This window comes from Geospiza fortis, unplaced genomic scaffold (assembly GCF_000277835.1).
Source record: "Geospiza fortis unplaced genomic scaffold, GeoFor_1.0 scaffold130, whole genome shotgun sequence".
Lineage (NCBI taxonomy): Eukaryota > Metazoa > Chordata > Aves > Passeriformes > Thraupidae > Geospiza > Geospiza fortis.
In genome coordinates, this window is record NW_005054300.1 from 5,747,212 (window position 1) to 5,774,833 (window position 27,622).

Genomic DNA, 27,622 nt, shown 5'->3' on the forward strand with positions numbered 1-27,622 from the left:
TTCCTCTCCACCCAGCGAACAATCCTCCCTTGTACACAGGGCTCACCTCCACAGCAAACCCTAGAGAGCAGCTGAAGTACAGAAGTGGATCCTGCTCCCAGGCCCCTCCGGAAGGCCAGCCTGTCACCTTTGAGACACGAGGAAAGGAGATGAAAGCTGCTGATACAATTGCAGACCTTGGGGAAAAGCTACAAAAGCCAGTTAAGCGAGGCTACTGTCCTAGGAATAAATCATTTCAAGATTCTAACCACTCCAATCCAGAGAGCCTTGTTTACTTTGAGGATGAAATTTTAGTGATCTCTGCAGAATGGCATCCAAATGCACTGCAGAAAGCAAGCCATGGCTATGGTATCTCAGACAGAGGCATTCTTTGCCATACAAACATCTTTGCTTAAAATCAGCATCAGCTCCAGAAACTGTAAGTCACCACAGAAAGAAGCAAACAACAAAGAAATCAATCCTTTTGAAAACCTACTGAAAACAGAAGTTCATTAAAGAGAAAACAGACTGGACATTGTCAGAGTCCCTTCATGACTGAAATGAAGTAACTGACAGAAAGCAGAAAGGTGAGCTGGGATGTACCATGCTGCTGTGTTTGTGGAAATGGTCCATACAACACCACTCAACCAATAGATTTGCTCTCTGGATTTGGGCCAGTGGCAGAGACAACATTTAATTAAGCCACTGCACAAATGAGAAAGAATGAAAGAAAATTATAGCAGAATGAAATTGGCTATGGCTCTATAAAAGAAACACACCAAGATGAATCAGTGAGTAAATAAAGAGCAACAACTGAAAACTAACGCTCCTGTTTTGAGAAGAAATCAGATCATGTACAAGAAACGAAGCACTGAAGTTACACAACTAGATGAAAGCCTTAAATACTTACAAAAATAACTGAAACATGGGTTAGACTGCTGTGAAAAGATGAAACATTGCAACCCAAGATAGGAATGCTTCTTTCCTTCTTTTTTGATTCTTCTGTTAATATGTTGCTGGTCACAGGGTCTTTCAATCCGTCTGCTTTCTCTGCTCAGGTGCCAGAACCTGTTCACACCAAGATCTGCTGCTCCTAGGGAGGTGAAGTGAAAAACAAGCAGTGGTAGCAGGTGAATTCTGAGTAACCACTATAACTCTGTTATAACTACTGTGGCATTTCAGGAACTGTTCTGCTGTGCCGAAGTCCCTCTGCAGCCAGAAAAGCATGCAACAAGAAACACATGAAATGACAAGAAGGGCCTGCTACTTTTGCTACTTCTGTGAGGAGTGACCACAGATCACTAAAAAAGAAACAGAACAAAGCCAGAATCCAGATCTAAAATCTGCTTTCAGATTTTCAGCATCAGTATTTTTTCCAGCTACCACACTACCACCTGAAAACTGCAATGAACTAATTCTTCAAATAGCTTGGATGCATACACTTCAGAAGTTGTCTTACATCATTTTAGTAAGAATTTTATCCATAATCTTGTCAAGTTTGTGTTACAATTTAAAAGTACTGAGAAAATACATTGCTGAGTTTCTCTTTAGGCCTTGTTGCTTTTTTTCTTATTAAAAAAAATAATTGTTGACTGTCTTGTACTATCCTGTGATCTGAGCTCAGTCAGGCTGATTAGCAGTGACAGCATGTCAGAGGTCATTACCATTAAACACACCTCAGTGAACAATTCAGTGGAGTTGTTATTCCATCAGTGTAGTCCTCACAGGTGGTTTTAAGAATTGCAGGGAATGAACTCCAGATCACTGTGGGCTGTAACCTGCATGCCTGAGCACCCTCTGCTGCCCTGTACTGGCTGGCCCTGAGCAACTCCACATGGTCCCACAGTCCCAGGGGACTCATCCAGTGCAACCATACTGCTGGAAGAAGCAACACCTGAGCATCTATAGCCTTGTGGTTCATCTGGGAGAGGCCAGAAACAGGTTCTAGCTTGGTAGAGCCTTGGTATTTTCAGCTCAGAGATTATGACTTTAATAAGCCCATTGCCAAAGGAAACATGTCTGTATGTGTGTTCTATATCTAAATAAATGTATATAAGTGTATATATGTGTGTATGTCTATATAAGTATTGTATAGGCATTTATATATACACAGACATCCATATTTGGATATTCACACTTATAAAGGTGCATATACTTATAATGTTAATACAGACGTGTATTTTAACATATATGCACATAGATTTTCTTGACCATTTCTTTTGATAAACAGCCTTTAAGCTTGTTCTCCTATTTTCACTCTGATTCATATTGGCAAGAAATGTGTTTGTATGTCTAAGTCTGTACAGAGAGGCAAGGAAGAAAGTGTGTGTATACCGATATAAATAAGTATTTTGCACACAGTCTCAGCTGACTGTAATCTGTAGGTCACCACCTACACCACAAATACAGATGCATTTCTCTATCAGCAGGTCCATTTTCACATATAATGCATAAAAGCCATTCCAACATGACTAGGTCAGCAGCATTTTGGTCTCTCTCCTTAAATGCTAAATTCCTTGCAGTCTGGTGGAACAATCCTGAAGGTACTAGCTGGACTGCTTGCAGTCACCCACTTTCTAACAAATATCTGAATGGAGCCTTCTCCTCTGTCCAGGTTTTCAGTAAGTGCAGTTCTGTGAGTGCTGGTAATTTATCAGGAGCTATAGCTTCAGGGCCAGGATGACAAGTGTTCTACAACAAACAAGCACAGTTCAATTTGGCCTAACTAAAATTGCCAATGTTCCTTCAGAGTGCTTCTACATAGACTGGCACCGAGCATAATCATTTTATACACATCCATGCAACGCTCTGAGTGCTCCTCCCAAATCCCCAGCCTCTCCTTTACAACCCCAAAGGAGCCCTGGAAGAAGCAGCACCTTCCATTCAAGGCAAAAGCATCACACAGGGTGGCTCAAGTGGAACAAAAGTAGCTGCAAAATGGAAGAGTGAATGAAAGCACCCAAGCGAGGATTGCAGCCTATGCTACAACAGCACAGAAAACACCTTAAAAAAATCCTATCACCCAGTTCCATGCTACAAACTTACTCTCTGCTTATTAAAAGTGTTTCAGTCAGAAAAATAAAATTACAATGGGGATGAATTTCAGACAAGGGAGAAATTCAGTCTATTAATCATTGAGTTAATCCATTTATTCACCTTGGAAAAATCCTGATCAGGAAAAAGTCTATTAAAAGAATATAGGGATTCAGCTGCCACCTTGCTCACAGAACAGTCAATCAGAAAATGCCCCTTTGAACCCCACGTTAATAAAATTCTCATTAAATGCAAATCGGCACAGTGTTATCTTGAAGAGGCTCATTAGGTAAAAAAAAAAAAAACTTGTCTCAAAATGTGTTTATTTCCTCACAGGTGAGAAGGTGAGTTTTCAAACCACCAACTGCTGCACCTTCCTATTTCAACCTCATCAGTGCTGCAGCTATATCTTGCAGTCTATCATATCTCAATTATTTATGAAAACCACAGAGACAAATCCACAGACAGAAATTATAATGACTATTATGAGATAGGACAGCAATCAGAATCACTCATTCCAGTTTGGTATGTAAGATTTTCAGACAGATAAGGATATTATTATTCTTTCTTCTTCAATTTTTCATTTTCTTTGGGTTGGACAGAAATTATGAATTATCTGTAGAAAGGAAAGAAGGCAGGAATAGTCTCCCTATCTCTTAATACTCAAAAAGAATATTCATGACTGCTTTTTTGACTGGAGTAAGGACAACAAAATTCAAAAAATCAGCAACAACAAAACTCAGACTCTACTGGAGAATTTTTAGTCCAACTAAAAGGTGCTGTTCATACCGTAACAGGACACACAAAGCAGGATCTCTCTGTGGCTGAGTTTAAAGAAGAACATGTCTAAGATTCTCTAGGCATTACTCATCCTGTCTATTTAAGCAATTATTCAGCAGACCTCATCAGTCCAGCACTGTGGGGTACAAGCAGGACTGTTTCAGTGTCCCCTCAATAGTTACTCCTGTAACACAAAGGCATTGCAGCCTTGAAACACTGTAAACAATGCACCACCCCTCTCCCAGCAGAAATGCACATAAAATTGTACACTAGGATTTAAGACACTTGTTAAAGCCCACTGTATGCATGCACAGGCAGATGCTTCTATATTTCTAAAACCCACTAAAAGCCCTAGGATAAGGAAATTGCAAGGTTTATTTATTTTTAAATAGCTTGTGTAATGAGACCAAGATATAAACCAAAGCATGACTTTGCACTGCACAGTTACAGCAAAAAGCAGGTAATCACTGCTCATAAAAACTTTACAGAATGATGAAGCAAGAGGAGGAAAAAATCCAGTGTGGATTTCTCTAAATTCATTTCCTTCATGGCAAAAGCACCCAAATAAGACAGCACACTAAGAATACTCTAAGGGAAAACCAAAGGGGCACAAACAAACAGGAAACCCAGATAATGGGGAGCTAAGCCAGGTTCTAGTCCCTGTCACATCACACCGTCAAACACCTTCACAAAAGCACACTACCTTTGGACTTCTGTGGCTGCCTGAAATCTATTCAGCTAAAGAATCCTTCAAACACAGTATTTTTACCACCAGAAGAAAACAAACCAGAAGACAAAACTCTCTTCCTTCCCTCTTTTGAGAGCGAGGAAATGGGATAAATCAGACTAACTTCTCAGAATTCTAGTCCCTCTCAAAGCCTTGAATCATCTGTAATTTAGACCATTACTTATTTCACTGAATGAAAAGCACTCATGAAATTTCAACATAGATGAGCAGTTGGGTGGAGAAGAGGAAAGCTACCTTAAGTCCAGAAGAGAAACAGACTAGAGGCTCCACTGATTGCAGACATCACCACCTTCTGAACATGTCTGATACAGGTTGTCCTTGCAGGCACATCATGTCCATACCATAACAGGACACACAAAGTGGGGTTTTTGCTGTTTTTTTGGTTGCATCTTGTCTCAACTGCATGCTGATCTTCACAAAAAGCAGTTACCAAGTCAACAGGAAATAAGCCCATGCAAAGCCCTGGTTCCACAAACCAGAGGTGAGCACAAACTCTCTGTGATCACTTGGTTTTTCTCCCTTCCAAGTGTAGATTTCTCTCACTGGTTATACAGAGCATTCCCAGAGCAGGCACTTTGTCACATCAAGTGACATTAGTCAACAGCCACCTGTTCTTCTGCTTCACTCCAAGTGCACTATCTACCCACACATGTTCACTTACATCTGGTTAAAAAAATCCAAAAATAAGGATAGCAGCAAAATAAGTCTAGAATCATATATGATGTTATCAAGCTTACAGACTTTTTAAGGGAACCTTTAAGGTGGTTTACAGACATGTAGATGTATATTGTCTTGAAAAATGCCCTCAGGGAGTTTGTCCTACACAATGTCTTTTGTAATGAGGAAAACAATGAGTACAAGCAATGCAACATTACTGAGCTACTTGGTGTTGCACAGACACCAAGTGTCTGGAGTGACTAGGGAAGTGATATACAGATTTTTTTTCAATACAAGTACTTTTATCTTACATGGTTTGTTCATAAGCCAGAGCTAAGAAGTAAATTTTCCCTCTCAACATTCCTCCATTTTCCAATTAATCATATCCATGATCTTCTTGCCCAGTACCCAGTTTGGTCACTAGTAGCTGCTTTAGGTGCCATAAAAATAAATTATTGCCATTGTGAAAAAATACATACCTAGATTTACACTCCTTAGACTTACAAGTAAAGCATTTCTCCCCTTCTGCCCTTGAACAGGAAGTGGAGGTTTAAGAGAACATTGAAATATCCTTAAATAATCAGTTTTAAACACACAAAAATCTTGCAATATTAAGAGACCTCAAATCTGCTTATTACAGCAGGCTTACAGTCCCCTCCATAGCTTTGTGCAATTGCTATGGAACCACACACCAGAAATCCATCGGGTTCACAACTGCTCTGCCAGCACAGCATTATTCTCCACTGTGTAACTTCTCGCAAGAATGGTATGAGGATTAATTCATTACAGTTTGTGCTACACTTTGAAAGCACTCAGTCTACAGAAGAGCTGAGAGAATTATTAGGGGACAATCAAACCTTTATGCCTGTGAGCCCTGTCTGAGCAACAACTTAGCCCAACAAGTAGAACAGATTCAAAACAAAATTCATTAAAACAAATGTGTAACTGTCATGATAAAAATGTAGTCACACACAGGAAATGAGAAACTTTAAAAGAGCAATTAACTTCTACTCCTTACCTAATATTGACTAATGCATGGGTCACCTTGCTTGCAGGCTCTTTCCATTGACCAGCATTGGTAGACAGCCTTAGAACTGAAAGGAGAAGACAGTTAACAGAGCTGGCACATAACTGGCAATTTCATAATTCCAAACAGGAAAAAGAATCTGCTTTGGCAAGATGGCAGTCCAGGAACCACATAATAACAAATGTCATCTTTGAGAATATGTGATCCAGGGTAGAAATTCCCTTCAAAGCCCATCTAAGAAACATAAGGAACATGGAAGGGGTGAGCAGAACAGAATAATGACTTGAGCCACAGGGGATGGGAGAAGCTGGGTGCTCCAAACTGCTTTCACTATCACACACAGAGTTCATTTTCCCCAGAAACAGAGCAGCATCCCAAGCCTAGAATAGCTCTTATTCCACACACAGCTGTTCTCCTCCAGCTCCTGCTAATGCAAGGTTCCATCTGAACTGGACTACATACTGCAGTTAAAACCCTCTCCAGCAATGCAGAATTCTTCACATGCCCATTTACCTAGAGCTGCAGAGAGGAATTACACACCAAGGTAAAGAAAAAACACTGCCTGTAGGAAGAAGGGTGGTGTTCTCCTGCACAGATGGTCGCTGACAGACTTAAGAGCAGATCTGAAAACATTCTGCAACAGGAAGAACTTCTAGGGAACCCAATTCCTTTCTGCCAGAGTACCAAAAATACTTATTTAGGTCAAAATATGTAGTGTTTTTATGGTGGCAGTTACTTGCACAACTCTTGGTAAGCATCAAAACAATAACAGATCCTGTAGCAGATGTTTTGATTAATTTCCATCTTGCCTGAACAAAGAGAATTTTCTATGAATTTGTACATACAGGGTTTTCTGGAGGTTAGACTCCACAAGAAAGGTTCACCCTCAATTTAGAAGTGAAGGAACAGCTCAGCATCCAAATTTAAGATCATGCAGAAACATGGATTCTACAAGTGAATGCTTAAACACAGTGGCTGCATATTAATGCTTATAATTGAAGGACAGAAGCTTTCAGTCCTGCAGATCTGGACAAAGTTTAATTTCAGAACAAGGGAAAAAAAAAACCAAATCAATTAGATTCCACCTCCACTCCCAACATGGAAAGTTTCAACCACATTAACAGAAAAACTAAAGGTCTGAGTAGCTTTCTCATCTGTACTAACACCCCAAGGCTAGGGGACAGAAGGGTCACTGTAGTCTCAGAATTAGTCTGACAAGCAAAGGGAAGCTTTCAGGACACCTGGTAGCTTTCATTGCTTGAGACACTGCTACCTTCTCACCTCCTATTCTACCATTACATGCCATCTGCAGAAAAAAGTTGTCTTCTCTGAGTAACATTGTTTTGTCAAACAGTAGGTACTGTACTAGAATATCTGAAGTAATATATTCAATTCAGGCATCTGCACGAGTAATTCAACGGGGTTCACTCTACATAGGAGGATGGCAAATGTTCATGTGATAAATTGTTTCAACAGCTCAGCTGTGCCTTTTGCAACTCAACTGAGGAAATATTTGAGTGCATTATTCTTCTATTCCACTTACCTTCATCTTCTACAGGGGATGGGTTTGAAAAAAATATTACCTAGTAAAAGCACCTCACCTCACTAGTTGCAACTCTTGGGAGTAGAAAATGGGTAAGCAAAAAATCTTACGCACTTAAGAGGGCACAAAAATGGCCAAGCAATCCCTTATGTAACAGTTGAAAACTGTGGGAAATTTATACAAAAGGGCAGTTTGTTTCTGCTTGCAGTTACAGGGGTACTTGGCTACTTTCATTCAGGTGAGGATGTCTCTCCCCCATGTCAGAAGAGGGCTGTGGCCCAACTGTCTGCCCTTTAGCTCTCCTTACACATTTATATCAATTCCTGTTGTTCCTTGGGTGGTCAAGCTGAGAAGGGAGGAGAGGGTGAAGGAATGAAAGGTCCTTTTGGAATGAAACAAACAAAGAACACAGCTATATTCTTTTTTTCACAGCTTCAAGTATGCAGCACACCAGTGCTGCTGCAGCTACCCTGGGCTGCAGGTGCCAGTGTCTAACACTGACTGATTATGCCTCCATGCATTCCTTGCTTTTCTTTGTTCCTCTTCCCTGCTGGGTGACACTTGGCTCCCTTCCCTCTCTCTTGAAGGTTGGCAGCTTCTCCCTGTTTTGCCAGGGGGAACATTATTCAGTCCAGCAATTCACTTGTCACTGCAAGCAGGTTTGTGAGGGCTGTTTTCTTGGTTGCTTTGGCAATGAGTGAAGTAGACGTGATTTGTCTAGCACAGCAAGCTTCTTGCTGTAAGTTTCTCAAATTCCTTTCCAAATTCTTACTTGCATTCAGTGTTTCTCTATGCTGGGTGGTTCTGCAGCATGTACCTGCTTTTTGACTTGAAATTGTCAAATGTAATAGAGGAAAACTACACAAAATGCATGAAATACCACATACTCCATTGTGACAATAAATTTATATTTCCAACATTAGGTGACAGAGGGAGGGGCAAGGAGCCTGTTTGTAATTCTTTTGTGACATTAAAAAAAACTTAACCTTTTAATAAGTTTATCCCTCTCTCAATTCTTAATTTACCAACATGCCCTAGTACACAAAACATGTTCACCCAGCACAGCAGACATCAGTAGCAGGTAGACAGCAAACACTTGACACAAACATCCCTCTTCCACCACCCTCACTTCCAGGCAGCAGCAGTCCTGACGAGTCAGGAGGTACTCACCCATAGAATAAAGGTTGTCAAAATTCTGGTGCATGCGAATGATTTCATAATAGAGCTCATCATAGCTGCTGGGAGTGGGCAGAAATGTGTCTCCATAAGTGATGAACATGTTGAACAGGTTCACAACCTATACAAGTGAAAAGAAGTTGCAACAGGAATATTTATCCCAAATCTATTCTGCAACAGAAACAATACACATTATGTCCAAAACCTTCAAAGGAATAGCTTGCAATTGCAGCTTATTTTCCTTATAGTACCTGAGAGACAGACAAAAAGCTTAAATACTCTTTTATCTAGGGCCAGAAACACATGTTTCTATTTTGAATACAAGGGAGCACAGAACAAAAAAAAATTTAACAAATCTGGAAAATTAAACTAGGCCTTTCCTCACACAGACTTCTTTATTTCAATGAGCCAATCCTATAGTGAGTCCAAGCACTGCCCTTTCCAAACACATAGTGAAACCAACCACGATATTACTCTGCTTCATGGCCATGTTCTCATATCTCCTTAACAGGCCAGAAATACTTTCTGGAATCCTTTCAGCATTACAATTCCTTCCTAATACTAGTTCACAATTGAGTTGTTAAAATTAAGATGATTTGTGCAAGGGTAAAGATGCTCACCATAAGAGCAAGGGTGAAGATGTTGTGCTTGGCCAGCAACACAGTCTCATTAGACATGAGGAACTTCAACAAGTTGATCAAAGCTAGGAGAAAATAATAAGTATTTTTAAAATACTATAAAAAGCAAAGTCATTCTCAACAAGTCACTTATATACAGATGCATTTACATTATCTAGTGTAAATTAAACTAAATGCCAGCTATTCAACTCAGAAATATATCAATTTATATGTAGGGTTTGGCAGTGCTTTTTGTTGCTACAATACCCTGCCAAACAGGTAAGTGACAGTGATTTTACCTTCCCACATTTATTCTCCTTCACTGACTTCCCAATCAAATCTACTCAGGCTCAAGGTACGTCCTTTGTTAACTCAGTTCAAGATTTTTTTTATCTGCTAGATCCTGGAGTGAGCTTTGGGGTTGGAGAATCCAACTGTCTCATTTCTGCTTCATATATCACCAACATGATGTATGCACAGGCAGCCCCAAACTGTCACTCTTGTTGATACCCGCAGTTATAAAAAATAAAAAAGGTAAGAAAACCCCCATAGCACAGCTTTTCTGTAGCTCTGTGTCAATGCTGCTGCAGTGGTAAAAAGAAGGATGTAGTACTTTATTGTGTCAGTTATCTGGGGCTGTGCCGTAAAGATTACAGATCTGGTTCACATTTGTCTTAAATAATAAACCAACAAAAGCTCCTGCTGTAACCACCCAGTATCAGTTAGTAACAGTGGCAATTAACAAAAAGGTTGGCTAAAAATGCTTTAATCAAACAGACTTTACAATAAACAACTGCATCCCATGCACTTGAATAAAATGTAAAGTTTCTTATCTTTTTTTTTCCCTAGTTGTTGAAATTTTCAGAAAACTAGTTTCTTCTGCATTATAGCTGTTCAGCAGTGAAAGCTGACGCCTGACTAGAAGAGGTTCTTAATGTACTCTCTTCTCTGAAGTCAACACATTTCAAGACTTAAAACATCTGAATTAAGATGTCCTGAAAAGTCAATGCTGGAACAGTGTACACATCTTTTTTAAAGGGTTCCTAATTATCTACTAATTAGTAACTTTGTCCAACAGAACAATACCAGGCATTACTCCTATTTCTTACAGGCACAAGTAGAACCCATTAATCCGTTTTTCCCCCAACATTACACAGGTGTCACACACCATCCAGTAACTGGTGTGAAAATAAACTGTGGTTTGGGGGAGCTCCACAGTGAATGCAGAAAAGACCATTCAGCCCAAGGTACAGGCTACGAAAGAGGAAGAGATAAAGCACAAGGAACAGGAATGAGGTATGGGCAGAATTTACATACTCATCCCTTTCAAGACTGCAAAGTATTCACAAAAGGTAAAATCAAAAAACCTACAGCAAAACCATGCAAACACACCAGTCTGATCTTGAATTAAACAAAATTTTCAGATTCTGAATGCAGTCCTGCAAGCTCTACTTTACAGTACTACAAGTTGACCATGAGTATCACAAGTTTATACATGCACACTCAAAGGGAAGCCTGCAGCCCAAGGTGGGTATTTACTCATCACAGGCAGAAGCTACTTCCATCTAACCTTCCAGCAGATGTCTGATGCTGAACTGAAAACCAGGAATGAACAAAATTCTCTGCAAACTCCAGACATGCAAGTGATGCATCTTTCAGAGCTATTCCAGGATTAACCATCAGCAACAGCATTTCTCCCTGCCATGTCAGCAGCTCACCTCATGAAGCAAATACATTAACACCTTTTCAATCCAGCCACACAACTCTCCATACCATCATCACCCCATCATCACATAAACTCCTGGGACCAAAAGCAGAGCCTGGATGCCACAGTAACACAGCTCTGAAAATACCCCTGTCAGTTCTTTTCTTGCAAAACAAACGTTTCAAAACAAAGTAGCAGGTACAGATGGGCTCTCCACCGGAGCAAAGATCCAGCTAAAAACAGGTTGCCAAGGTAACCAAACCTCCACAGCAAAAAAGTCTCCTGCAGTCAGTGCCTTGGACTGCAGACAGCTGCCCTGCATCTCTGTCACAGCAGCTCAGTGGCCATTTCTCCATCTCATGGTTACAAGCTTGGTTTTACCTCCTTCCCAGCCACAAAGTCCACAGGGTCACAGCTCACGGCCAGGTGCTGCTGTTCAATTAGCAGCAGCTTGGGTTTGTGGAAGCAAAGTAGCAGAGCTCTGGATTTCCTATGACAAGTTGTGAGAAGCCTCATGTTCATTCCTTTGCCTCTTACTGTCCCACAAGAGCCCTGCTGAATGGCCTTTGTCAGCAGCTCATGGCACAGTGTGACAAGAAGCCACCAACAATCATCCAAAATCAGTGAACATGAAAGCTGTCTGTGATGAGGAAAAACTATTTTAAAAGAACAAGTGTATTCATCCAGAGCACAAGCACCCACCAAATGACAAGGACAAGCACCCTACAACTGCCCACTGCAGTACTTCTCATAAACCACCCTGAAGCACTTGTACTGCTCTATATTGGTGACAATACTTGAAGGAGCACTTTCTCTGTTCTATCCCTACATTTGTTTCAGCCATCATGATGAATCTATGTTTAATTTTCCTGTTTCAGTTACAAAGAAGACAAGAGATTAGCTCTGCTTGAAGTCAGTATTTATACCTGAATTGCACTGAATCATAGCCCACTCAAAACTCTCGGTGCTGTTCCTTCCCTAAGAACTAGGAAGGAGAGGGACATGCTTCACATGAAGAAGAAACTGAGTGTGGGCTCAGAGCCTGGTCACAAGAACTACCCTATCAGAGGTTTACAGTCACTGTGTGCCCTGCACTGAAAAATTTATCAACTGCTAGGAAACCACACATTCCTAGAAAAGTTGCAGTATTCCTAACTGGGATATACACTACATCAATGCTAAAAGAGCAGCCAATCTTTTTCCACACCAGCACATTCTACAGCAGCCTCTACTCAAGTGTCTCTAAGGACCACAAACACTGTGGAACCTTTAATCCCTTTGCCATGTCTCTGTAGTTTGTTTGTAAGGCAGACCCTGTACTGAAAATTAGGACAGCTATGCCCTGAAGTTTTCAGAACTAGCAACTTTTAGATCTGGCTTCACATGCCTAGTGCCCTTCAGCAACAATTACACACACAAAATAAACCTTTAGAGGAAAGTCCAACTGACTGAACACCCCTCTGCCCCTGAGCTCCAACAGAGCACTGATGCTACTTTTCCTAAACAGTCTGAAGCCAAACCAGATGTGTCACATTTTCCCTGCTGCAATCAACTGTTTGCCTCTCACACCCCACCTGCAGACTGCCCTTTCTAGCCAGGAAATTATCTTCTTTTTTTTCTTTTTTTTCCCCAGCAGAGGAGCAATTCAGTCTCCCAGCTGCACAGGCAGACACAAATGTGCTCCTTGCTCGGGCTCAGCCACCTTATCCCAAATTATGCTCCAGGATTTAACAGCAATGGATGGTTTGGGTATGAGATCTATTTCAACATTAACTGGAAAACAGCACCATTTTTGCAATACCCTCTAGAGCCTTTTTTTCCTCCCTAAAGATATCTGTTCTTGGCATTCATTAGCAGGACCTGAAAAACCCACTGTGGTGAGTCTTGGAACATCCATAATTTCACAATACAACGGTGTGACTTCTTTAGTAATAAAGGGAGAAGGCTGTAACTAAACAAGCAGCCACCAGTATGTTCATGTAAGTGACCTGAGCTGAGTACACTGGCTATGCTTCTTGAATCAACAAGAAGAGAACACAGCTTTGGACACTTATGTTTAGAGCCTCAAACCCAAGTAGACAAGCACGCTGAGTGGACACAGAGCCATATGGCAGGCTGCATGTGAAAAGTGGTATATAGCAGGTTGGCTCTTGGACAATTTTCTCTCCAAAGGATTATTACAGCCAAAGGATGAAGAGTGACATCATAGATATCCTCCCTACTTTTTAAACTGAAATGACTACAGTCAAAGAACCTCTCAGCTCTTTTGCTGCACAGCTGCTTTTAAAGACACTTTCCCTTATCAGCTTCTGTAGCCACTCTGTCTGCTAAGGAGCAGCAGTACACGCCTGCTCAGTTATTTGCTGCCCTCTCTCAAGCCAGTCCTCTGTGAGAAGACTGTGGGCAGCCACCATCTCTCATTTTCTTCTACCAGGAAGGAGGTAATTCCTGTTACAGCTGCCCTTCACTCCCTCCTTCCCCTGTTCCTATTCACATAGCAGACTTAACTTCTCCCCCTGTAAGTCTTGTTTCAAACAGAAGTATATTCAGCCCCAGGTAAATTTGGATTCACACAAAGTTGGGGTTTTTTTATTTAGTGTCTCAGTGTTCTCTGTTTGGATCATGTGTAATGCAACACGACCATGGAGGCAGGCCAAGAGAAAAGGGGGGAAAAAAGAGTAGTATTTATCCCCTGAGCAAGTGAGAATGTAGCACAGACTCTGCCAGGAGCATCAGAAGGCTCTGATGTGTTATTGCACAATGGAGCAGAAGAGAAAAGCCCTGAAACACTCATCAATGAGAGCTGGATGGGTTGAGCACAGTACAGAGGCCTCTGTCACTGCATCTACAGGTTCTTACAGGTCAAGAATCTTCTAATGGTGCATATAATGGTCCTCAAGAAAGGAGCAAGGCAGAGAGAGATGTGAGGGCTCCTCAGCTGCAGTATAACATCCATTAACAGGATCCAGCGCTCTACTAAAATTCTCCAATTTTCTACCCTCCAACTTTCAGGGCACACAAGGAAGAACAGTGACTTGCCCATTCCCTCTAGAAGTTACCACTGAACCAACAGCGTATTCAGTGTCCTCCTTCCAATGTCTCAAACCACAACCCCCTTAGAAGGATCCCCACCCATCTACCACTGGAAGGCAGCTGATCATGACATCTGGGCAACACTTCCATGCTGCAGAGAAGTCATCTGCCTACAAGTGCTTCAGCAGCAGCACAGTAACCACCCTGCACCTCTTACAGCCACCCTGTTCATGTGTAGATACTGCCAAGGCAAGGTCCACACTACTCACTGTAGCCAGATGCAATTAAGGCCGAGTGCAACTAAGAACAGAGTGGATTAGATTCTCCAGGAAGCAGCACTGGTCTTTCTGTGCTTCAGTTCTTCCAACATACAAGAAAAACAGGAGCATTCTCCCTGCAACAGTATAAACAGAGTAACACCACGAGCCCTGGCTGTACCTGGCCAGATCAAAGGTCCACCTAAGGTTAGTGTTCTGTCTCTAAATGGTCAATCAACATCAAACACTTGTGGAGAAACAATAGGCCAAATAATGCTTTCTAATATGTTCTTCCAGATTCCAAAATTCAGCACGATTCCCTTACACGAGGGAAATTACAGCACAGAATGTGAAAAAAGCAGATTCTCACAACATGCCAATACCATAACCACAGACCAGTCCACTCTCTTGCTCCAGACTGGAAGTCACAAGGGCTAAGCTAGGATAACCATAGAGCCCACTGTGCAGCCATGAGGAGAAGAGACCCCAGAACAGAGTAATCACCTCTAGAAAATGCTATACCTGAAAGGCAGTTCGGATTTAGGGAAGCAAAAGGCTCAAATATGACATTCTGAGATGACCTACGTGTTAAGAGGGTGCAGATCTGGCCACATTCAGCTCTGGCAGGCACTCAGAAGAACAGTGATCAAAACAAACTCAGCAGGAGAGGAGAATCTACAGATTGGGTTTGACAGGAAAGAACCTACAGAGGTATTTTCCAGATAGAGTTGTAGGAATAGGAATCCTGTCAGAGAAATAGTTACATTGCTATTACAAACTAACACACCAGAACTCCCTGAGGCACAAACTACCCCAGAACCCTTGGACAAGTGAAGCAATTACTCAGGGACAGCACTTGCAGCTTCCTGTCAATCACCCACAGCATTAGAACACAAGACTCTTGCACCAACGCTGCAGTCCCCTCTCGGGAGCAGGGGAAGCAATAAAAGCTCTGTCAACATCACCAGTCAACATGCTCCAGCTCCTTCCCTCTGCTCTGATCAGGAGGGAGCATTCTGCTCCCTGCTGTAACCATCACCTGCCTAGACACTCCTCTACCCTCCCTCTTGCTGCCACAGGCACAGCCGAGTTCCTCCTCCCAGCCACCACAGCTCTGTGGCACAAAGCAGCTGGCAACTGGCAGGCTCCCCATCACCAGCACTCTACAGCTGCCCTCTCTTTTCCCCATGGCTGGCTCTCAAGGGTGCATCCATGAAAGCAGGCTGTTTTCTTAATGAGAATCAACAGCTTGCCAGAGGGCTGGAGCACATGCTGGCACAAGCCATCACTCCCAGGATTAGTCGAGCAGGCTCCTTCACTTCCAAGCCTTTACTCTCTTTATATAGCCCCCATCCCTGGTACTCACTGTTCCCACCTAAATGGAGCCAACAGTGTGAAACTGCAAGCTTAATGGAAATGGTGATTGCTGATGCCAGAGCAATGCTGCTAGATGGCAATCCAGCAAGCAAAAAGAAATAACACAAATTTTCCAACTTCAGCTAAAGCTCAGATGAACAATATGCTTTTTTCTTACAAATAAATAAATAATTTATTTTTTTTAAAAAGCACACACCCACAAGCTTCATCCCTCTTTAGAGGAAAGGTTAGTATTGAGCTCAATTCTGTTTTGTCTGACAGTGTAGGTTCACACTGTTAAACAGTAGTCTTGGGAGTTACCATTGCACATTTTTGCCTCAGGTTTTAAAACAGAAAAGGTGGAGAATCTAGAGAAAGAGAAGAAATATTGTGTGAGAACATGGAAAGACTGCAAGGTAAGGAACCCAGGAGTGATGCTGCTTGAACACAAAAAGGGACACAGGATAAATATTGAGTGCTGCATTCTGAGTCCTGCAATCCCTCCCTGCAGATAAAGAAACAGCTTTGAGCAGCTGACTGTAACACTTCTATCACCAATGGGACCATTTCCCAGGAGAAATTATCACACTAGCTCCACTAGGTCACTATGATCTGCAAACTGTTAATGATCCACAATCAAGTTCTCCAGCATTTGCTAGCTGTATTTAAAACATGACAGAGCAACATATCTGGATGAGAACTGCCAGGCTGAGGCAGGATGACCAAAACATTGCCAGACTTTTATCCATGCAAATGACTAAATTCCATTTGTGCTTACCTGAGCAAGGCTATGTTGAGAAATTCCCACCCTCATCTCATCAGGTGATCAATAACAGCCCCAAATCTTATACTTTTTCTGTTCACTAGCTATCAGGGTCAAACTCTTTACCATCAGTATTAAAATATGTTAGCATAAAGTAAAATTAAACTAGAATTAGGTAAAAGCAGATGCTTCCTTAAAATGACTCGTGCAGGGAATTTAGAACATCCTCCTTTACAAGAAAGCCACTGAGTTTCTGCATTTCTTACACTATCTTCTTTAAGAGTTTAACACCAAGGCATTTCACTAAATGGCTGGAGTGCTCCCATGAAAATATCCTAGCATTGGTTGAGGAGGTAATGTGGACAGCTGAGCATGACATTGTCCCACCAGCTGAGAATGACAGCAGAATACTACAAGCAGACATTTGCAGTCCTCCCTCTGACCTTCCCATCTTGCTGCCTGTAAGTGAGCTGTGTAAGATGGGACGGGGGTTTTCTTTGGGGTAACGTGGAGTTCTGCCAGGAGTACAAATTAAATAAATCAATAACTATCAACCCACAACACACACCGCAGCTATAAACAAAAATTATTTTATAAAACCATCTTTCAATTTCAATCCTTTCCTGAATTCTGTCAGTATGATAGATATATCATACTGTGAAATAGTTAACAGGATTAACAATTGCATTCCTGAACCCAGCTTGGGCCGACACACTACCACGTATCACAAGCACCAACACTCCTATAATAAAGAAAATAGGATCCCCTAAGGCTGCAAACTTCCAGTATGTATTCCATGGCACACAACAGTTACAGCTTTTAGTTTGTGTGAGAAACTGAGTCATTTGCTAACTGGCCAAGCAGCTCTGTGTTCTTCCCAACTCTCATGACATCCAGTGACCAGGAACTTTGCCAGTGAACTCGACTGTCTGGTACACCAGTGTGTGAATCCTGCCTCCACAAGAACTGCAAGATGATAAGCTTCCCTTGCCAGATAGCTGCTGCAGAAAGTGACAGTGACAGCTGGATTAGAGATGAAGGGAAGACACAACATCACCTGACTTCCCAGTCTGTTCAGCAACATAAATCAGAGGGTTGAAGCCGACCTGATCCACAGTTGTAGAACCAGAAATTACATAGCTAACACACTCTCAGTAATTAACATTTCAGTCACAAAAATAACAAAGCAAAGTGATTAAACAGTACCATTTTAAATATGCACTGCATAAGGGCAGCATTATATATACTGAAAGTTGGGGTGGGAGAGTCTCCTTCACAAAAAATTGCTTCTTTATTTTAAAATCTTCCACACAGGAACCTTTCATGTCTTTAGTATGCACACAAAAATTTTTGAATGCAGTACTATCCTTGTTATAAATACAGAACCTGACAAAGAAATCTGAAGAGGGTACAAAAAGGGAAAAAAAAAGTCTATTTTGTCTAGTAGCATAGTAGAAGTCTGCTTTGATAACCCTAAAATGAAAAGGAGAAAAATTAACTTCTTGATGGTGCTACATATTTGAAGTACCCTTGTATTAACAATGCATTCTGCATCTACCAAATTAACTAAGCTACAAGAAAAGGAATTACAGCCTTATGTTAAAACAATTTGAAAACTGATCTTCAACTGATCTTACTAATGGTCATACCCACTGTTAATCCTACTTTGCATTCAACTACCCCAATAAATAGCTATTTCACCATTATTATAATTCAGATTTTTTAGGCTCTACTCTTGCTATTAGAAGTCTTTATTAGTATTGCTTTTCTGTTTCTTTAAACACAGCTTTTGCTTAAAGCAAACCATAGCAACTGCAAAGAAGTTACCTGCACCCCCTAAGCTCAGCGTGAATTGCTCAAGCATAGCTAATTTTGAAGTGGGAGGAGTTGAAGAAATGAGGTCTTTTTATATAAAAAGCTTAAATGACTCATGAAAACTCCTCTGGCATAGCTCATACATGCTTAACAACAACAACAACACATATAGCACTGCCCATCACTCAAGTGCTGTACAAACCAGCCCAAGAACATTCAGTATAACAGGCTGTTTCTGAGACCAGTGAACTGGCTGTTCCCAAGTTTCTTAATTGGCTCTAGGAAGTACCTTACACTTGACATTCAATTAATCAGTGTTTAAAAAGAATAAGGTACCTGGCAACCCACAACACACACCGCAGCTATAAACGAAAATTATTTTATAAAATCATCTTTCAATTTCAATCCTTTCCTGAATTCCGTCAGTATGATAGATATATCATACTGTGAAATAGTTAACAGGATTAACAATTGCATTCCTGAACCCAGCTTGGGCCGACACACTACCACGTATCACAAGCACCAACACTCCTATAATAAAGAAAATAGGATCCCCTAAGGCTGCAAACTTCCAGTATGTATTCCATGGCACACAACAGTTACAGCTTTTAGTTTGTGTGAGAAACTGAGTCATTTGCTAACTGGCCAAGCAGCTCTGTGTTCTTCCCAACTCTCATGACATCCAGTGACCAGGAACTTTGCCAGTGAACTCGACTGTCTGGTACACCAGTGTGTGAATCCTGCCTCCACAAGAACTGCAAGATGATAAGCTTCCCTTGCCAGATAGCTGCTGCAGAAAGTGACAGTGACAGCTGGATTAGAGATGAAGGGAAGACACAACATCACCTGACTTCCCAGTCTGTTCAGCAACATAAATCAGAGGGTTGAAGCCGACCTGATCCACAGTTGTAGAACCAGAAATTACATAGCTAACACACTCTCAGTAATTAACATTTCAGTCACAAAAATAACAAAGCAAAGTGATTAAACCATTTTAAATATGCACTGCATAAGGGCAGCATTATATATACTGAAAGTTGGGGTGGGAGAGTCTCCTTCACAAAAAATTGCTTCTTTATTTTAAAATCTTCCACACAGGAACCTTTCATGTCTTTAGTATGCACACAAAAATTTTTGAATGCAGTACTATCCTTGTTATAAATACAGAACCTGACAAAGAAATCTGAAGAGGGTACAAAAAGGGAAAAAAAAAGTCTATTTTGTCTAGTAGCATAGTAGAAGTCTGCTTTGATAACCCTAAAATGAAAAGGAGAAAAATTAACTTCTTGATGGTGCTACATATTTGAAGTACCCTTGTATTAACAATGCATTCTGCATCTACCAAATTAACTAAGCTACAAGAAAAGGAATTACAGCCTTATGTTAAAACAATTTGAAAACTGATCTTCAACTGATCTTACTAATGGTCATACCCACTGTTAATCCTACTTTGCATTCAACTACCCCAATAAATAGCTATTTCACCATTATTATAATTCAGATTTTTTAGGCTCTACTCTTGCTATTAGAAGTCTTTATTAGTATTGCTTTTCTGTTTCTTTAAACACAGCTTTTGCTTAAAGCAAACCATAGCAACTGCAAAGAAGTTACCTGCACCCCCTAAGCTCAGCGTGAATTGCTCAAGCATAGCTAATTTTGAAGTGGGAGGAGTTGAAGAAATGAGGTCTTTTTATATAAAAAGCTTAAATGACTCATGAAAACTCCTCTGGCATAGCTCATACATGCTTAACAACAACAACAACACATACAGCACTGCCCATCACTCAAGTGCTGTACAAACCAGCCCAAGAACATTCAGTATAACAGGCTGTTTCTGAGACCAGTGAACTGGCTGTTCCCAAGTTTCTTAATTGGCTCTAGGAAGTACCTTACACTTGACATTCAATTAATCAGTGTTTAAAAAGAATAAGGTACCTGGCATAACAATCCAGGAGACTCCCAGTTGGCCAAAATGTCTGCAAGCAAACAGGTCAACAGAGTCATAGCCACTTAGAGTTTCTGACCTTGGCCAAATTTCCAAGCTAGTACCAGCTAGTACCAGCAATGGTACGTGGTCAGTGGTGAAAAACCTGAAGATTTTCTTTAGCACTCAAAGGGAAGAACTGCACACTAATCAGTGGTGGAACAGAAGTGAACAGACTGGTGAAAAGGGCTATTAAAAAACAACCAAGATCAACAGACACTTCTCGATCTGAATGTCTGGTGTATCTAGTAACTGCCTTTGCCAATCACTTTCATAGGTTAATCAGATTTCACTCTCCAGCCCTCTTTTCAAGATGTTCCAGAATTTAGCTCCACTAGTGATCTGATATTTATTTTCGCACTGCTTTCAGCTAGAACAACCTTCTACACACTACTCTTGCCACCCACAGATTTTTCTTTCTGTCAATCCTGTTTCCAGCTCTCAAATCCCTGCATCTTTCTCTGTCACCTAAACATTCTTAGTCATCTGGTCAGCACAGCCAGAGATTTATGCTGCTTTAAGTACCATTCCTCTGGTCCCTTAACTTAATGTGAAAAAATTATTCTAATAGAGAAGCTCAGGCTGGATTACATCCAAAGACTGTAACAATATTGTTCTTCTTTAAACTCAGATGTTGCAGAAGAAAGTTCAACAGAAATAAGATCATATGGAAACAATGTGCCAAATAATGGCATATCCAAAAAAGCATAAAGTATTACAGACTGCATAAACAGCACGATACGTGTCCTGAGAGATGCCAAAGCACCTGGCTCCACTACTTTTCCCTGCCATCACTGCAAATTAAAATCAAACAGTAAATGCAGCAACTCTCAAAGTGCTGCTGGCCTTCCATACTGAAGACAAAGCATCCACAAAGGAAGAGCATCAATCCATCAGATGACACCCAAGTGGCTTTCCTTAATTAGAGATCAGCTAACATTAGATTTGGCAAGTGAACAGAAGGCTCCATACACAGCTACTGCCTCCACCTCCAGCCTTTATCTCAGTTCCTCCGCACCTGATACCGACTCCCTGCCCCCAGCATTCTCTTTGTCTTCTTCTCCCACTCAATTTTCTGCCTGAAAAAACTCTCCTCCTTTTATGTGCCAGGTATAACTCTCTCCCTTTCTTCCAATACTTCCTTACACAAATTCTCTCCAGCCTCTTTGTTCCACTCAGCTCTGCTGGGGGGCCTCCACTGCTATTATCCACACTACACCACAGGGGCACTGCTTAAATCATCACAGACTTTGTCATTCTAGAAGACAAGTGTGGGCTTGAAGACCTTCTGTAAAGCACACCTGATGGGGCAACCTGGTATCTCAGACCTTACAGTGAATAGCTGCTCCCTTCTGGCTGTTCATCCAGCAGAGATAACTAACTCTTCGATCCAAAACAAAAGCCTCATGGTCATATGAAGGACAGAAATTATTTCACAAGTCTCCTGCTCTGGTTTGGAATTGTCTGTCACACAGATCAAGACCACAGAAAGAGACATTTTTTCACATCAAAGGCAGCAGCATTCTGAGTAATCAAAGAGCAACCTTGACAGGGTCAGAGTTAAGTATGAAACCAATCTCAAGACAGGGCTGGCAATTAGCATTTATTCTGCAAATTATATAGCATTCTAGAAGCACACCTGGAGCAGCCAGGATCTGCCCTTTTACAGGTGTATGCACCATTTCACCCAGGGTCTTCCAGCCTGTATAAACCACTTAAGCACCTACAGAAGAATCTCTGTTCACCTCAACATCCTATTAAAAAAAAAATTTTGAAACATTCTACAGTAGTTTACTCTCAGAAGAGGATCACCTAAAATACACAAAAATCTATTGTAAGCATGGAGCTCTTCAGCTACATCGGGTGTGCCAATGTTTCAGTTCCTTCACAGAAACCTGACCAACCCAAGTGTTTTTATATTACTGCTTTGCTTTCAAAGCATGTGCAGTACTTAATACTTCTGAGGCACTTTATGTTTCCAAAGGTCTATATAAACACCAGCTAATTAGAGACAGCTAACAAGAATATCCCAAGATGCTGAATCTCAGTGTGTAGTGAGTATGTTAATTTTTTCTCCTTCCCTAAAATAGGAAAAGTTAAGGATTTAAAGATGCCAACAAGTGTGCTCCCTGAACCATGGAACAATACTTTTAAGCAAAAGGTGCTATATTTCAAACTTTCACTCTGACAGTGCATAGAAAAGCAGAAAATTCCAGCCTGGCCAAATAGAAATGGCTCTGGTTCACTGTAGCTGCCAAGAAGGTATCACACACATTGCCAGATGCAATTTCCATTCACAACAGACATCCACATTGTACACACTCATCTCCTGAACTGGCACTACACTACAGCCATGCCTCTAGGGGCTCTGTTCTGAGGAAAACAACTGAAAAGGAGCTGCTAATCCCTTAATTAGTGGCACCCACTTCACCTTCTGCAGAAATAATTTAGAAAGTCTGAATGGGCCACATGTCACACAAGGTGAAAATTCAGTAACTGAAAATGACTCAGGTTGTTGGTTCACTTCTCAGTACCTACATCTCAGCTGGGCAAGGCTACTGAAGGGAAGTATTCAGTGTCAATTGAGAAGAGCTTCACAAACCACTGATCACTGCCTCTTTCAAAAGCCATCCTCTCAAATTTCTGATGAGAGTTGCATTACACCAGGCAAGTCGCTGATCCTAGGTCTCAAGCACAGCTCCAGGAATACACAATTAGGGCCATGTTCCCTTGAATTTTCATAAAGCTCTTGTTTAAGCCACAACAGCAAGGGGATTAACTGTACTTCCTGGCTGAGCTACTTCACTGGCTAGATAAGAACTGAAGCACAAACCATATCCACCAAAGATGCCTGTTAGGTCTCATCATCCATTCTGCTACTCCCCTCCCCAGACCTCCCACACTATGACTGCTTCACAGAAGAGTCCTACAAAGCTGTCCACAAGATTATGTCAGACTCCACAATACTTATTTATCCATCTTGGGATGCAAGTGGCACAAACCAGACTATCTACCATCAACTCAAAGGTCAGAGTTAAAAGCCTCTCTATCCTCACACTGACATTTCAAGGCTGCTCTCTTTAGGAGCTGCATACACTATTCTATGCATGAGCATCTCTTGCAGTAAAAGGAAAGCAAAGGTCCATCTCCCTTTACCCAAGAGCCTACCTCCTTCCTACTCACAAATATCAGAGAGAGAAATACTACTCCATAAAACATTACTCCATTTTCTCCAATCAGGTAAAGAGAGACTCAGGTAATGGAACAGAAAAACAAAGACATTTGGATACCATAGTGAGCATGGAAGACAAGGAAGTAAATTAGCTACCATTATGATAATGAACTGGCTTTCCAAAGGAGGCAATTTGCATGCAGCAACTAAGAAGCAACATAAAGATGCTTTAACAGAACTGCTGCTTGCTTTTCAACCCAGCAGCAATGGAACAAGCAGTCACAGCCACAGAACAACCAGCACTGTGGGATTTTCATATTTGACTGTCTCTGCAGAGGCCAAGTACCTGACCAGAGCTCCCTCCAAGTGTAATGAAGCCTCACTCTGCATTTCTTCTGGTAGCACAGCAGCTTGTGCACAATCTGAATGCACCGTCTGGAAAAGAGAGGGCAAAGGATTAATGACATTGTATCTTCCCACAATTCTACAGCAAGCCTGGAAATATCACTGAAATCAGCAGCAGGGAAATAGACAAATTCAAAGACTATCAGAGGAGGATGGGAGTTGTGACTTTTGCCTCCTAAGGGGAATCAACACTCACAAAAGAAAGAATCTGACCAAATGAAAAAAGGGGCCTGTATGCTAGCTTACACTCAACAGGATAGGACTAACCACAAATGCATGTTTGCTGTTCAATAAATACTTTTCACCTTTTGCTACCCTAACCTAAGGACCTCACAAACTCTATAGAACGAGTTACTTAACTTGCAGTGAGATACTGCAAGCTACTGTAAAATTTGGACACAATGGAGCTTCTCTGTTTCTCTGGCCCCAGTGATGAGGCTAAAGGAAATGAGGGTGTCAGAAAAACCACAGGATTTTTAGTTTGACTGAGGTGTATGGTTTAATTAAATTAAAAAATAAAAGAAATATATTTCTATCAAATTTTCCAGTCTCCGTAACTTAAGTATGACTTTGCAATGTTCATGCAATACACATGCAAGCTCTGGAATCCCCCAACATACAAGAAGTGCACTTCTCAAGTCTCCAAATCCTGTAGATCTCTAAAGCATCTAATGTTCATCCAGACTCTTAGGTGCACAAATATTCTTCACAAATAACATTCAAACCAAAAATACAGTACAATGAGTAAATTCTCTAACTCTATCATTATGGGCAAGACAAAAAATATATACAAATTTGAATTTGTCAGGCCAAGCTACTTTTAGCTATCAACATGGAGAAAAAATAGAAGGAAGACTACAAAACAGAAACATCTCTTTCCCCCCAAATCCCTATTTCTCAAAAACACATTATCTCATTAAAACCCACATCTTTCTGAAAAGACACTGATGAAAGACACTGCACATCAGATAAACATGGAGAAATTAGTTTCTAAAAGTTTTCGTGGAATTTATTCAAAATGAGATGAAAAGTTCAAGACAAGGCTTTAAAACAAGGTTGTAGCAAAAAAATATGCAGAAGGTATGCATTATTCTTTTCAGACCCATAGATAATCCCAAAAATACAATAAGGCAAGAACTGAAACTAACTTTGAATAAAGGTAAAACTATTTATAATCACTGAGCATGACATTAAGTGCTGCATTTCAAATTGGATTCTCATAAATTCAACCAAGAAAAGGAAGCAAACCAGCTAGGATAGACACCTGTCTTCAGATCAGGAACAGCAACTACTATGGGGAGAAATCTCCTGTTTCTGATGTTACTGGTACTGGACAATGCCCAGCACCTTCTCACCTCTGTATCTGCTTGGCTGCAAGTCAAGTTATGAAGTTATCTGTCCTGGTGTGGTGTCTCTGGTTTTTAAAAGTTTCGTGCTGAGGATGCATAATACAAATAATGGACAAAAAGTACTTTTAGGCTAATGAACCTGGATTTCTCTTTTAAATATTAATATGCCCAGCCTTGTGCAGCTTCATATTGTCACCTCTTAAACGTACTGCAGAGAAGTATGACACTACTTGTGCATTCAGAACACCCGCTTTGTCTGCAATAACTGTGTCTGCTATGGGATGGTTTCAGACAGGAGCAGAGTGAAAGGACTGCACAAACATGCCAAAATAAATGGATACAAATGTCCACTGATGGTTGCTACTGCTCATTATTTCTAGTGTTACAGGGTTTCTAGATGTGATGTTGCTTTTGAGTCCAAGCGTTTCACACCTTCTTGTGAAACTCCTGAGCATTACACCCATCTACAATTAGTTCTGCAATTGTCATTAAAAAAGAGAAATTCTCACAAACTCAATTGAACCGCACAACCCTTGCAAAGGCACTGTAATTGCAAGGTTATTTGGGCAAAACCAGAATATGCTGAAAAGTTACCTTAAGGGAGAACATCCTATGTGTCTTTATCTTTGCTCCAGAATATAGTGCTGTTCACATCTTCAGGAAATTCAGCACTGTACAAACAGTCAGAGCAAAGCCAACAAACCATCTAAATCCTACTTCTGCCCTCCAGGCTAAAGCAGTACAAAGCACTGGAGAGGCCCCTGTGGGACACAGGGAATGCTCTGTCCTCTTGTCTCCTTTTGCCCATTGCTGAGTTTTACCCCTTGCTGCCTAGCAGTCCATCTCAGGCTTAAACCTCCCTCCCTCCCCACACTGCCTTGCAGGCCTCGTGCCAGTCATCCTTGCTTTTTCAAAACCGTCTTTTCTGTTTCTAGACCAAGATTCATCTTCGGGGAAGTGGGGATTGCTGCAATGACTCTGTGTTATGAAACTTCTTTTAGACTGAAAAGCTCTTTGTGTTAGATCAAGTAGATTAGGGAAACAGTCTGAAATTGAATTGCTTTCAATTTTCTGGAACACAGAGGATTTTTGAAGTAGAAAAAGTTACTGGAAGAGTTCATGAAAAGCCATCCCGCTCCCCACCAGCCACAAAGTGTTATTTCAGCCAGAAGATTGCTCTATGGGCAGGATTCTACCTAAATTCAAACTTCAAATGAAATCACAGTGAGTTACCCCACAGACACTTACACATAGAGATCCATAGGAAATTCTTTCATCATGTGTGTTACAATGAATTCCACCATCAAATCTGACAGAAAAGAAAATTATAAAAGTAAGTATTGAACTGGCTACTGTTAGCTTTTAGTCAACTACAAGGAAGTCAAATTGCCCCACCTACCTATCTCTACCAGACAATAGTCCTGCTTAGATGAAAGGGATTTCACTTTTTTGTTTGTTTGTTCTAAAGAACAGTAGACATTTGCTGGAACTAGAAAAGAACCTACTGGAAACTGAGGGTACATACTGTAATTTGCTTTGAGGCACTGCTTCCCCATATGGTTTCCCCCACTATTAGTCAAATAAAGACTATACCATGACTTCTGATGTTTAGAACTGCTCTCATATTTCAAGCCCTGTCACTAATGGAAAATTCTATTAAGAAGCACATTTTAGAAAATTATTCAGAAACAATGCACAACCTAGATGCTACTTAGAGACATAGTAAATAACACCTATTTTTCCTAAAACAAATTCTGAAGCAAGTAAAGCTAGTTTGATCGCAACATAGGCTAAGCTTCTGCTTAAAACTAATTTGGGGGAAAAAGAAAAAAGCAGAATGTGTCTAACATTTAAGGGCTTCCAGTATGAAGATAAGAGGCAAAGAGTATGGAAATAGAATTGAGAGAAGCTAATCAATGACAACTGAATGTGTGTGGGGGTGTGTTCAACCCAACTTCAGCACGAAATGCTTATACCAAGCCACAGTCGTGAGCTGTAACCTCCTAGGGCAGTAAGAGCCCAGCAGTGTGATTCAAGTGACTAGAAATAGTGCAGGTGAAGAGGGGATCTGAGAGCTCTAAGAAGATTCTTCATGCAGCTCTGGTGTCTTGGCTTCAACAATCACGTTTGAAAATGCTGAAGTCTAAGACTGCTCCTGTACCATCAGGCTGAACAGCCATTCAGGGATGCAGGTTCCATCCATTTCTGAACCCACATGTGCTT

The 27,622-nt window shown here is 41.0% G+C and overlaps 1 protein-coding gene across 1 annotated transcript in view; it reads right to left on the reverse strand.

Annotated features, from left to right (window-relative positions):
* The window catches only part of ARMH3 (armadillo like helical domain containing 3), a 124,407-nt gene that overhangs the window by 62,344 nt on the left and 34,441 nt on the right, over window positions 1-27,622 (reverse strand). Inside the window, exons 19-23 of the mRNA XM_005416420.3 lie at window positions 26,648-26,708; window positions 23,992-24,080; window positions 9,564-9,646; window positions 8,938-9,064; window positions 6,216-6,291 (exon numbers count right to left, since the gene is read on the reverse strand). Coding sequence (XP_005416477.1) covers window positions 6,216-6,291; window positions 8,938-9,064; window positions 9,564-9,646; window positions 23,992-24,080; window positions 26,648-26,708 — 436 coding nt within the window. The remainder of the gene's footprint in view (window positions 1-6,215; window positions 6,292-8,937; window positions 9,065-9,563; window positions 9,647-23,991; window positions 24,081-26,647; window positions 26,709-27,622) is intronic.